General features: G+C 47.7%; 1 protein-coding gene and 1 long non-coding RNA gene across 2 annotated transcripts in view; one reads left to right on the top strand and one right to left on the bottom strand.

The window, feature by feature from the left end:
• HOXC10 (homeobox C10) overlaps positions 1-2,962 on the bottom strand; it is a 4,648-nt gene extending 1,686 nt beyond the window's left edge. Inside the window, exon 1 of the mRNA XM_019554623.1 lies at positions 2,086-2,962. Within this exon, the coding sequence (XP_019410168.1) occupies positions 2,086-2,860 (775 nt within the window). The 5' untranslated portion in view covers positions 2,861-2,962. The remainder of the gene's footprint in view (positions 1-2,085) is intronic.
• A 118-nt stretch (positions 2,963-3,080) lies between these two features.
• On the top strand, positions 3,081-5,728 carry LOC109323177. The gene is made up of 3 exons (XR_002104566.1): positions 3,081-3,249; positions 3,665-3,768; positions 5,628-5,728. It is a non-coding gene; the product is annotated as an uncharacterized LOC109323177 (long non-coding RNA).
• Positions 5,729-12,500: the final 6,772 nt, after the last annotated feature.

Here is a 12,500-nt window from a genome sequence, read left to right as displayed (position 1 = left end):
ATAGACACATATATATATCTCTATCTCAAAGGAAAGTGATGCCTTCTACCAGTCTGAAAATCCACTCGCTGACCTATTCCTGCCAGTGTCAGAAATTTCGCCCACTGGAAATAGGGCTAATAATAAGGATGAAAAAAACCCCCAGACAAACAACACTTTATTTAACCAATTATGCCTTTCAGAATGAGCTGGCTTGAAATGCCCCTTGCCTCCATGTTCGAAGTTCCGCTTCCTTGTCATTGCACCTAGCAATTTCTGTCTACAGAGTCCGGCTTTCCAGCGGTCTCAAAGACATTGCAAAATATCTTACCTTGTGCCTGGATGAATATGCACACAGATTTATATCTCAGGCTCAACAGAAACGAAACATTTAGCTACGCAGGAATTGTTTAAACCCGGAGATCCAGAAGCAAACCAAATCCGCTCCCCAACTAGCCGTGAGCTTTACTAATGGCAAAAGCAATATAGCCCTGTTTGGCAAAATGCACAAGTCTCCAAACCCAGGACTTTTCCACGTACACATCCATTTTGTTTGAGCTTCCCATCAATGCTGGAGGTGAAGCCTCTTCCCCTTGTTTCATGCTAGTATTGTTGTTGTTATTATCATCATCATCATCATTATTATTAGTTCGCCCCCATTGCAACTGAAAGCCAAGATAGTCTTTTTTTTTTCCCCCCGCAGGCAAACTCCCACCAAAATTGCATCCTGGCGTGCAAATACAAGACGCTGGGAGAAGATAAGTTTGCTGGGCTTTTGATAACCTTGACTTTGTGTTTTGTGGAATTGCAACTCCGCTGTCAGATAAAATAATTTGCCATTGCGTGCGGGATGCATTCAGCGCGGCTTTTGGGGAGGCTGGGACTGGGGGAGTGTTTTGGGAAAGGCCAATTTGTAAAGGTGATTTTGCGGGGAGATTTCTTCCACGTGAAGCACAGAGGACATGAAAGGTTTGTATGTTCTCCCCTGGCAGCCCATACCCGGGGCATGCATGCATGCGTGCGAGGATACACACAAAACACACGCGTGTCTCTGTGCGAGGCTACATATTTCCTGGCCATATCTCCCTCTGCTGCTTGCTTTCTAATTATACTACCAAGTCTTAGACACAGAAACTGTGGGAACCCCGAAATCACACCCAAAGAAACCAATCCGTTTACTTAAAGCCCTCTCCGCTTCCAAAACCATTTAACACTGAGTATTTTGCTGCAACTTTTCAGTCAAATCACACAAGACATCTCCTTCCTAACCTGGAAGAAACACTTCAATCCATCTAAGTGGCTCTAATATCTCTGAAGATGAAGAGACCCATGTATTTCAAGCCATGCACACTCTCCACAGTGAGAGTCAGATCAGATGAATGAAAGCCTCTTTCCACAGAAACCCAAACTTAAGCCATCAGCTCAACACGTACAAACATTTTTCGCCTTCACAAACCAGATCTCCATTCGCCCCCAAAAATGAGAAATTAAGAATTAAAAAAAAAACCACCCCGCTTTTCGCCCCTTCTTCCCCCAAAATAGCGAGCGTCAAGCAATGAAATGAACCGCAGCACACAACTCCAGCCTCAGCTGTTTGGCAAGTGAAAATATGACCCGGTCCATATTCTTTTCGACTCAAAGCATTTGCAGCTGGGCGAAGCAGAAGAGTGGTGGGAAACCATCTGAAGACACACCAGAAAGCAAGCCCTGGCAGAGAAAACGGCCCCGAAACGACAAGAGCTTTTTGCTTGGCAAACTCAGTGCCATCTTAGCCCAGGATAAAAGCCACCTCGTCTAATTAAGCGCACGGCTCCTTGCGAGTCCACACTGAAATAAATACCGGCACTCACACACATCCTCCAAGCAAGACGATGCGCGTCCAAAGCGATCCCAGATCCAGCTCTCCCCCCAGCCACCCCCAGTCCTTTGCAGTGTGCATCTCTGGATTTTACAGATCAAGTGAGGGGGGGGACAGGGGGCTGGGACCCCTCCAGACAGCACCCCCCAAACCTCCTCGCGAAGTTTGCAGGGGGCGAAGCCACCCCTTCCTCCGCTCGCCTCCAAGCCTGCGGCCAAGCCAGCTCCTGATCATGAACGAGTCCTTACCTTTCGTCTCATTGTCAGAATTGTCAGTGCTGGTGTCAGTGCTTTTGTTCAGCTCCTTCTCTGGCTCCGAGGGGCCGATTTTGGGAGCGGGGGCACTTTTTTCGGTTTTAATTTCGTTGGTGGCCGTGTTCTGAGGGTTGTCTGTTTTGGTGTTTTCGGGGAAACTCACTTTAGCCACGGGTGGCGGTGGAGGAGGCGGTGGAGGCTGCTCCAGATGCTCGTTCCTTGGATTCAGACTCGCCCTGGATTCAAAACTTGCCTCAAACTCATTTGGATTGCTGCAGTTTGGCGTCTTCTCCATGGAGGAATAACCTTGGCTTGTTCGGTAGTAGCTGGGCACGGGTACTTCATGGTCGTTTAGGCAAGAGTCAGGCATTTGGTTGGGGTAGAGGGCTGTCTCTGTGGCATTTTTTGCCCTTTTGTCAGCGTTATACATACAGCAAACATTCTCTTCCTTGACATTGGTGGGGAAGGAGCAGGATGGGAGCTGTCTCGCAACAGGTTGCTCGATCCTGTAAGTATTTTTGGGGTCACACCAAGTGTCTAGCTGAGACAGGTAAGATGGATAGGTGTTGAGAGACAGGTTAGCGTTATTCACCTCGTCTCTTTTGGAAAGAGACGGGATAAGTCCACAGTTCCTCATCACTCCACAGCTGAAATCGCTTCCAGGCTGCATGTACATCCCTTGGTTAGAGGAATAATTCTCCCCTCTACAGGTACCGGCCAAGGAGTCCATCAAAAACGAGTTAGAAGTCACATTGTTGGGGCATGACATTTTCAGAGAGGGCTTTTAAAGAGGAATACTACAGCCAGGGGCTGACATCTTTTTTTTAGGGAAAAATATCAGCACCATAATTATCCACGCATTGGTCCCCACCACGTGACGCCCAGGCCAATGAGGATTGAAAATGGCCTTGATGATTCAGACGCCGATGACGTCACAGGGGTCAAGTTGTTGGGAGCGCGGAGAACCAACGTGGAGCAACAGCGACATCTATCAGCCCGGCCGGGGTAGGGAGCCGGGGACCTTCACGTTGAACAAAGGAGCGAGCCCCCTTCGCTCCGGTTTGTTTACCAATGAGCCAACGCGTGTGCACGGCAGAGTGGGGGCAAAAAAAGGAAACGACCGGGCAAACACAGGCAAAGTCAAATGCCAATAAAAAGGTCAGCAAATAATCAACCTTCCTTTGCCCCCCACCCCTATTTTCCTCCCCCCACCCCTTGTCTCTCTCCCCTTCTTCTCCTTTTATTTTTTTTTCTCCCCCCCCATCCCAAAATAAACCCACTTTCTGGCAAGAGGCACAGACACTTCCCCAGCCTAAAATGAACTTTCTTCCCTCTCCCCCGCCGGGCGCCTGCTACTTCCCCGCCCCGAGCAAAACTTGCCATATTTTGAGTTGCTTTTGGGGCTCTTGAGGGTGGGTTTTGCTTTCCATGATTATCATTATTTTGTTAAAGCTAAGGTTGGTGCGGGGTTTTGGTGCTGGAGGGGGGTTATGCATGGGCTCGGGGTGCCCCGCTTCCAGGCTGGAAAGGCAGGAGGATAGAGGCATCTGGTTTGGTTTGGTTGGTTTTTAAGGTTGTTTGAAATCAGAAAGGTGGGGGGGGGGGTCCCTCGCCAACCCTTGCACTGCTCTGGATTGTGTCTCTGGTTCCCACCGAAATCCCAAGCTCTTTAGGACGGTAAGCAGATTGTGCGAGCGCTCATTTCACAAGGAAAGAAAATGAACAAGAAAGAAAAGCAAAATAAAAGCATCTTCTCTTATTTTATCTCCCCCACCACCACGCACACTTTTTTTTCCCTCCCCCTCTGCAGCCGAAGTGGAAGAGACTCTGCAAAGGCAGGTTTTTTTAATTATCCCCTCTCATTGTTCACTGCCTTAAGTTTCTTTGCTCAAATAGTGTCTCCAGCGCTGGGCACGGATCTTGCAAAATATCTCGTGGGGAGAAAGAGGAGGTCAAATTTGTTCACTGGGATCGATCTTTAAGCAGGAGACCACTTCAGGGGGATTGGAAGAGTTTTTTCCACCCCCCTCTGTCTCCTCCACGACACGAAATAATTACTCAGGGGGAGAAAAACCCCGAAATCCAAACTATATTTGCCCAAATAGCTGCAATTTCCAAATTGCAACGTCTCGGTTCGCCTAGGAGTTGCTTTGCTTTTATTTTTTGCTTTTTTTTTTCTTTCTGCTTGATTTTGAGAAGAGAAAGTGTCTTTCCTGTCCATTCCTCCTCGCTCTTTTTATGCAACACTTTTCCTGTTGTGGGAGTTTGGGGGTTGTTGTTGGTTTGGGTTTTTTTTCCTCCCCCCGCCTCCGTGTTAACGATCTTACAACAAGAATTAGCATCCCAGCCAGGAGAGCATTTTTACCGTTGTCTTTTCGCTCTTGGCTTTATTGGGCATTTTGGAAAAGAGGGGGGAGAGCAGGGAAGCTGACCTGGGGGTGTGCGTGAGAGTGGTGTGCGTGGGTGTGCGTGTGATTTTTCACGACCACCGGCGGAAACCTCTGCTTGGCAAACCCCGGGGCTGAGTGAGGCGAGGGCTCGGTGTGGAAGGGGAGTGGGGATAAATAAAAGGGAAGAAAGAGGCGACCGAGCAAAGCTGGGGTTTCAAGATCATTACGAGCGATTGGAAAGCCACACGGGTTCAGAGTCACTTTCAAGGGAAGGAAACGCCAGCAGAAATAAATGAAACGCCGCCTTGGCTGGCAAAAAGGGGGGAAAGACCCCAAAAGCAACGCATTGGGAGGGGAAATAAAAGTCCCAGCTGCAAGGGGTGGGGGGGGAGAAGTGGTACTGGACCATTTTACGGTCTCGGTGTTAAAAGCACGGTCCTGTGACGTCTGGTAACCCTCTTTCCCTCCAGCCCCCTCGGCTTTAACTTTCAAGGGACTTCCGAGCCTGCTTTCCGCATCCTCAAGTGCGCCCCGGTGCCTTCTCCTAGGCCGAGGAGGCTCCAAACTCCGTAGGACGATTTTGTCTCCCCCATATACAGCGCAGTAAAAAGCTGCAGTCGCCATTTGGTTCCCCTGGAAAGCTATTTGCGACTTTATTGCCTCTATTTGTGTTATCTGCATAGGTCTCTTTAAAACAGTTTGATAGAAATCGTTCCGGTTTATGATATCCAACGAAAATCCCACATCATATTTATAAGCAAAGGATAAAACTTTAGTATGGGAACCAATATTTTCTCATTTATAGGAGATGAAATTAAAGACCAATGCAATTTGGTGTTATATTGCTCCATACCCCCCCTTTCTCTCAGCTTCTCCCCCCCCACCCCTACTTCTACTTTATTTTTGCAGCTGATGTGGTTCCTCAATAATTTATGCTGCTCACTCAAACATCTACACATGTGCATTTTTGCGACACCAACAATTTGACCTCATAGTTTCCTGGATTGTCTGCCTGAAGATTAAATGTGTTTTGCTCTATTCCCCCCCTTTGCCGCGTGTTCCTGGGCTTTGGTCGCGGGAGATAGGAAGGACTTTGTGTGAGCCCCTTGGACGTGAATAATTTGAATTTTTGGTTCTCCTTCGCAGGCTGCTTCGGCGAAATCCCAGCCCCACGCAGGCTGCTGGAGTGAGAAGAAGCTGCTGGAAAACTCCTCTTTTATGCACGTGAAAATGTTGTGAATATAAAATCAAGATTTGCAAGGGACCGGGCATGGCGCTTTATAGGGGTGAGGGGGGTGGGGGGACCAACACAATCCATTTATGCAAATATTTGAAAGCTGTTAAAAGCTCTTTTAAAGCCAGGACCGGAAAGCCAACTCAGAGAGTGGCAGCCACGGGTGGTGAGAGGGGTGGGGGGGAACCAGTTTCATCATTACGATATTGGAGTGTATGTAAACCACAAAAAAAAAGCTTTAGCACTAAGGGATTATTTTTTTGTCTTGTCGAGGAGAAGTCGCTGCTACTCAAGAGCACGGAAGAGGTTTCCAGGAGACGGAATATTGTTTAAAGTTAAAAATAATTAGAAGTATGATAAACATGGGTCATTAATGGAAAAAGAAATAAAATTCATCAGCTTAAGTAGAACCCCCGTTGGGAAAAATGCTTGTCTCTAATTACAGAAAATAAATACGAACAAACGCTATTAAAACTTAAAAGGAGAGCGCCGAGATGTGGGAAGGACTTTAATAACCTCCTTTGAATTTTACACACTTTTAGCAGAACAATATGCAGGCTGGATAGTGGCACACACACAAAGCACGCGCCTGGGGGAAGTACACCTACGTGCCCTGCACACGCACACGCGTGGCATTATATGTTCATAGACACCATCCTGTAAGGGGGGTGGGGGGGAGACACCGTGGACATTGGAAATGGTCTGAGGGTTTAGCTTTATGCAAATATATAAGTCCCACCAAATATAGCTGCCTCCCTTTCTCCTGCGTGTGTGTGTGTGTGTGTGTGTGTAAAGCCAATTGCTAATGTTCCTCTATTGTCCTGGCTGTGGGATGGTCCTTTCTGAAGGGCCAAAAGGCAAAGAATTGGCTTAGTATATCCCTCTAAAATCAGCTTTAGGCGCTTCCTTCTCTTGCCCGCATGGAAAAAGAGGCAGAAACCCTGCTAAAAAGCCCCTTTCCCCCTCCCTTATCCGTCCAAAACGCATTTAAAATGCACGTGGAGACTATCCCCAACAAAGACCCTCTCCAACTGGCGCATAATATTTTACCTGCCTCCTTTTCAATCTAATTATTTAACAGTGAGTTATGCCCAGAAAGTGCCTCTTATGTCCATTGCCTTTTTTTTTAACCAACTTTTCTTACATTTTTTATGACGAACATTCATTTTTTTTTTCGCTCCGAGGAAGTATTTGGTAGCAACACTTTAATGATTACCTTAAATTTGTATTTCTGCCCGGTATCATACCCCCCTGTTGTAGCGGAAATAATTCTGATTTATGGCAAAGTCCACTGGAGTACAATAACAGCGATGCAAAAATAAAACCCACGCCTTTATATGTTGGCTTAGAAACTGTAAACTATCACCGCAAGAAATCTATCAAACTTTACAGTCCCTCTTATTCCGCTTCCTTCTTTCTGAGTAACTTAAGTCAAAGAATTATGGAATGATATTATGTTCCTTGAGGTGGTATTGAAAACGGTGTTCAAATTTTCCTACCGCCAACATAGCCGTCTTCAGACATTAATATACGGGTTTTACTTTGCCTGCCTTCCTTTCCCTTTGATCAAGAGGACGAGTTTTGCACAGGGCGAGTCGTATGCTAGCACGAGCCGCGCGGGGAGCGACACGAGAGCATTGCACCGGGGTCCTTGTTAAAGTTGATTCAGCCAGGCATTTTTTTCCTGTCATTTTCCCAAGGCAACCTCGATATGACACCAAAAAAAATCGGGTCTGGTCCCATCCAGAGCTATGAAGTCCAAGCGGCTTAAGCATTTTTTTTTTTAAATCTCCCCCAGCAAGCAGCATTGCTGGCTTCAGGTCGGAAAATGGTGGCATTTTATTCCCGCCCCAACCCCCAGGTACAAGATGACTTTAAACGTGTTGTGATCTTTAATGTCATTGACTGGTTGGGGGCATCTGTGGAAAAGGGGAAGCACTGGGGGCGAGAGGAGCAAGGCGAAGAGCTGGAAAAGAAGTAAGCGCGTGTGAAAAGCTGCGTAAAAACTTTCGTTATTTTGGGGAAAAAAATCCCCCCAAATTCTAGCTGGGGAGGTGGGATTTGTCTTTTCTTCCCCATGGGGCTAGTAGCCTGATATTTTGCTGGGGTTATTCCATGAACCTGCTTTAAGTGCGTCCATATAAACACGATTGTTTCAGCTGTAGCTCTCAGCCTGACTCCGCTAGGAGACGGAGCAGGAGAGATCCCGAAGTCCGGTCGGATCAGGGGCAAAATTAAAAAAAACAAGGAGTCTCGGAATAAACCTGGACATGCAAGAGGTTTCCGCCTTTGTGGTGTGGGAATAAACACGAGAGCTGGGATAAGGGCTGTTTTATTCTGCTCGACTCCGCCAGACAGGGAGTTGGATATACAGGAGAGTCCGGTGCGTTGCAAAAGGGCAGACAGCAGCGTGCATGCATTCACAAATAAAATGCACACACAAGACTCTCCATCCACTCCGAGGCCTGGACTATAATCTGGAAACACTTCCATTTTCTTAATGACATATTGTTTGCAAGCCGCAGCAGAGGCGAGGGCCAGCCATTTGAACACTCACTTGTACAGTAGCATACGGTTCATATCAGACGCCTTTCTCAAGCAGGCGCTGCAGAAGGCCATTAGGATGCATCACTTCATTCAAAGGAAGGTATCCCTTAAACTATTAAAACCAACGACCCCCCCCGCCTTTCCAACTTGTAACACAGAAACAGTTGTAATGTTTGCATTCAGTCTCTCCCCACCTCCCCCCAAATGAATCAAGTTATTTTTATAGGGCTCCCTCCGCAATCTGCTCCGTTTTAATCCCTCGACTGAAGATATTTAAAAAAAAAGGCAAAGAAAAGCCAACCGCCTCTTATGAGGCTGCAAACCTCATTCTTGCGGTTGCATGTGGTAATTTCCAAGTTATCAAAAGCAGAGGGACGTGCTGGGAGCTACCAGATGCTGCAGAGTTTTGCCCCCAACTTTATGAAAGGCCTTAATGAGACGCCATTTTGGGGGGGGGTATAATACAAGTCATGTTTTCATATTTGCTTTGATAGCAAAAAAAACAGGAAGAAAAAGAAGCGGGCAGCTCGAGAGGGCCAGCCAGCCAGAGCCGTGCGTGGGAATGGGGCCTCATATGGCTCAACTGAGCTCTCAAAATACTTTCCCCAAAGTTAGTTTTTCTCTCCCCCCCTCCCTAATCTGGTTGTCTTTTTTTTTTTCCTTTTGCCTCGTGGCCCACACTATATTTCAGCAGCAAATCCTCTCCTGTCCATGTAGCAGAGCAGTCCGTGCAGACAACGTTACAGCTCCCTAAGACAGAGCGGGCTAGGGAGTATTTATTTACGTGGTCACAGCCATGGAGCTCCGTCGGGGACAACTAGGGCTCCTATAAAAGTTCCTCGTACCCCGGTCAGTGGATTCGCCCTGGGATCCAACAGGCGCGGATTAGCCCAACTGATGGTCGATTCAAGTCCACTTGCCAAAGCCACTGCCTTTGTTCTTCGGATTTTCTAATCCCAGCTTTGCCAACGTCAACCCCGGGAGGAAAGAGCAAAGGGGGAGAGGAAGGCTTTCCCCTCCCCGCTATTGTCTGCAGGTCTTGCGGAGCTGGTCGACAGACCTGGTTATTCCCAGGCCACCCAAAAACACCCCCAAAAGAGGGAGAATTCGCCCTTAGGACGGGGAGGATCACACAGTCAAGTTTATGCTCCTCATTTCCAGTGCAGGAGCTGCTGGGTGTGCGTTTGTTTGCCTGTGTGCTGGGGGTGTGTGTCTGGCTGCATGTGTGTGTTGAATGCACGGGTGTGCGTGGATTCATGTGTGTGTTTCTGCACATGTGTGTGTTGGGTGTATGGGCAGTCTGCGCACGCCTGGCTGCACATGTGTTGCATGCATGTGCGTGATTTGGGGGTGGGCTGTGTGGGAGTGCGTGCCTGCCTGCACATATGTGTTGCATGCATGCATGTGTGTGGGCTGCATGGATGTGTGGGCTTGCCTGCACGTGTGTGTTGCATGCATGCATGTGTGCGTGTGCTTCGTGCGTGGGCTGTATGGGTGTGCGTGCCTGTCTGCACCCGGGTTTCGCATGCGCGCGTGTGTGTGTTGAGTGTGTGTGCTGTATGGGTCGGCGCGCCTGCCTGCACACGTGTGTTGCCTGCATGCATGCGTGCGTGCTTGTGTCGGGGGTGTGGGCTGTCTGGGTGCGTGTGCCTGCCTGCACATGTGTGTTGCATGCATGCATGTGTGTAGGCGCGCATTTTAGCCCTGGACGTGAATGTGCAGTTCTTTAAAAAAAAAAGCAAGCAAGCAAGAAAGAAAAAAGTAGTAAAAGAAGCTCCATTTTTCCTGCAAAAGTGGAAGAGATCTGCTCTTGCAAGGAAGCCCGCTTCAAGGAGGATTCCCCCTACAAGACGCCAATTAAAACTATGCCCCCTTCTCTGAAATATTGCACAACAAAGTCACCTGGATCGGCTGCCAACACGCTGGGTAGGAAGTCCAAGCAGGAATAAGAAACAGGTTGGCTTGATGTGTTTGTACGTCACACGGAAAGGTCCTTCGTAATTAGTCTGTGTGTCATTAACGTAGCAATACCCCAAGCTCCCCAGCCTATGAGGAAGCCATTCATTGTGATGGACATGAGAGGTAGGAATAAAGTTGTCTGCTGGAAAGCCCTAAATGCGTGCTGGGATTTTTTTTTTTAAGGAGGGGGGGTGTTAAAAAAAAAAAAAAAAAAAAAACTTGTAAAAGTTTTATGCCAAACAAAGTTATAAAAACTTTTCATGCGTTGAGATATCAAAAGGTTTATAACAATAATAAAGCGCGGGCGCCGGGCGTGTGTTAAACCTCCTTCGAAATGCATTAAACTCCGGGCGGCGGAGTTAAATATTAAACGTTGTAGACACCGGGTTTGGGTCCGAATTAAGATGGGGGGGTATCCCCTTCACCCCCCCTCACCCCCCTTTCTCTCTCAGGAGGCGGAGCCGGCTTAAAGCCCAGCGACTTTCTGATTCCGCTGTATTACAAAAGGGCTAAAGGTGATGGACTTGACTTTATTGAAGTTCAAAGACATCATATATTCACATTTTTCTTCCTGGGGGATCCCTGCCTCCCCCCTCCAGGCCAGGGCCATCATTTCGGGCTACAAAGGGCGCTCGGCCTTTTAGCGCTGAAGTGTGAAGTTCCCTTGAAAGAAAGGGGGGAAAAGATCCCCCAACCCACAGCTCGGGACCATCAACATAAAAGCTGGTGGGGTCTTTTTGTGGTTGTGTTTCCCCCACGGTGGTACCCAAAGCAGCGCTGCTTCCTCACGTAACCACCCCCCACCCAAAAAGGGGGGGGGGAACATTAACAGGCTTTTCCTACATGGTACTGCTGTTTAATGCCGCTGTAAACTCCCACATGGTCTATAAACTTGGGTTTTACAACTCGCATTCCATTTTAGCTGGCGAAAACTTTGAACTAGGCCTCCAGTTTCATTGTGCTGCAGTTGAACTGAAGACATGGAAAGGGAGGGAGAGAGAGAGAGAAAAAATCCCCAGGCAGGACACCCTTATTTGTTTACTATTTACTGCGGAAGTCTTTTCCTATGGCCAGACGGGGTAATTAAGAAAAATTAAGCTCTTTAGTGCTGCAGTCTTTATTACAATGTCTAGACTACTCGCTTTTGTCCGGACAGCCGCTGCTGTTACGGGGTATTAACTGCTATTTCTGACCTGGCGATAAGCACCTTATTGCATCGCTAGTTGGTTTTCCTAACCTTGGAAAGGGTTTGGCAAACACTCATTAAAGAAAGGTGGATTTCGAGGAACAAAGCAGACTCTTTTCTTGGCCAGATCTTGGCTTGGCAGCTACAGCTGCCCAATGTACGGGGGGGTTGTTTTTATTTTATCCCCTTTTCTTTGATTTTGCTCTGTTTTATTTTAAGAGATTTTTATTTTGCGCAATCGTGTTGCATTGCACGGCTTTCCATTGCGTTGCAACTCTCTGCCCCCCCTTTTTTAGCAAAGCATTCTCCCTCCCCTTCTCAAGCTCTAAGTTCATATTAGTATTATTATTTTAAAACACGCCAACAAAAAGGCCGAATTGCTGCCAGGGTTTTTCCTCCCCCCCCCCCCTCCTTTTTAGGCCAGAAGCCTCCACGCTTCAATAGCGGCGAATTTGAAACATAAATACAAAGAAACTCTCTTTTTTTCCGCCCCCCCTCCCTTCCATCTAAGCCTTTCTTCTCTTCCATCTCATTTAATAAGAAACATCCCCGGGAAGATCCGCCTTTCAGATTATATCATGGCGAAATGAGGATGGGTCTATCATGCAAAAGCAAAGTTGATTTTGTCCTCTGTGTGCGTGCGTGCGTGTGTGTGTGTGTGTGTGTGTGTGTGTGTGTGTGCATGTGCAAACTAAGCACATTTTTGTGGGTCCGCCGCTGTCACATAAAAATCAAGAGACACCATCCAAGTGTTTTGGTTCAACGGAGCTATATTTAAAAGCAATTATGAGCATTTTACAAGAGCGCTGTCACTGTATGGGAAGAGGATGTGTTGCTGCTTTTTTGTCGGTCCGCTCACTTCTTTTTCCGGGCCACCTCTCCTCCCCTCCTCCAGCTACACAAGTCCGCAGCAGCAAGGCAGGGGCGCTGGGACTGGGAATAATACCATAAAAGACAAATACCCCCCTGGCTCCTTATATTGACATAAAACCCCCAGCACCCAACCCCTGCCCGGCATCTTCTCCCTTTGTCCTCGCAAACAAATTGGGCATCTTTAATACACTCAAAGGGGCCTGTAGAAGGAGGGGGGGGG

The sequence above is a fragment of the Crocodylus porosus genome, unplaced genomic scaffold (assembly GCF_001723895.1).
Source record: "Crocodylus porosus isolate Cpor-Errol unplaced genomic scaffold, CroPor_comp1, whole genome shotgun sequence".
NCBI lineage: Eukaryota > Metazoa > Chordata > Crocodylia > Crocodylidae > Crocodylus > Crocodylus porosus.
The sequence above is the reverse complement of the archived record's forward strand: the minus strand, read 5'-3'. Positions and strand labels throughout refer to the sequence as shown.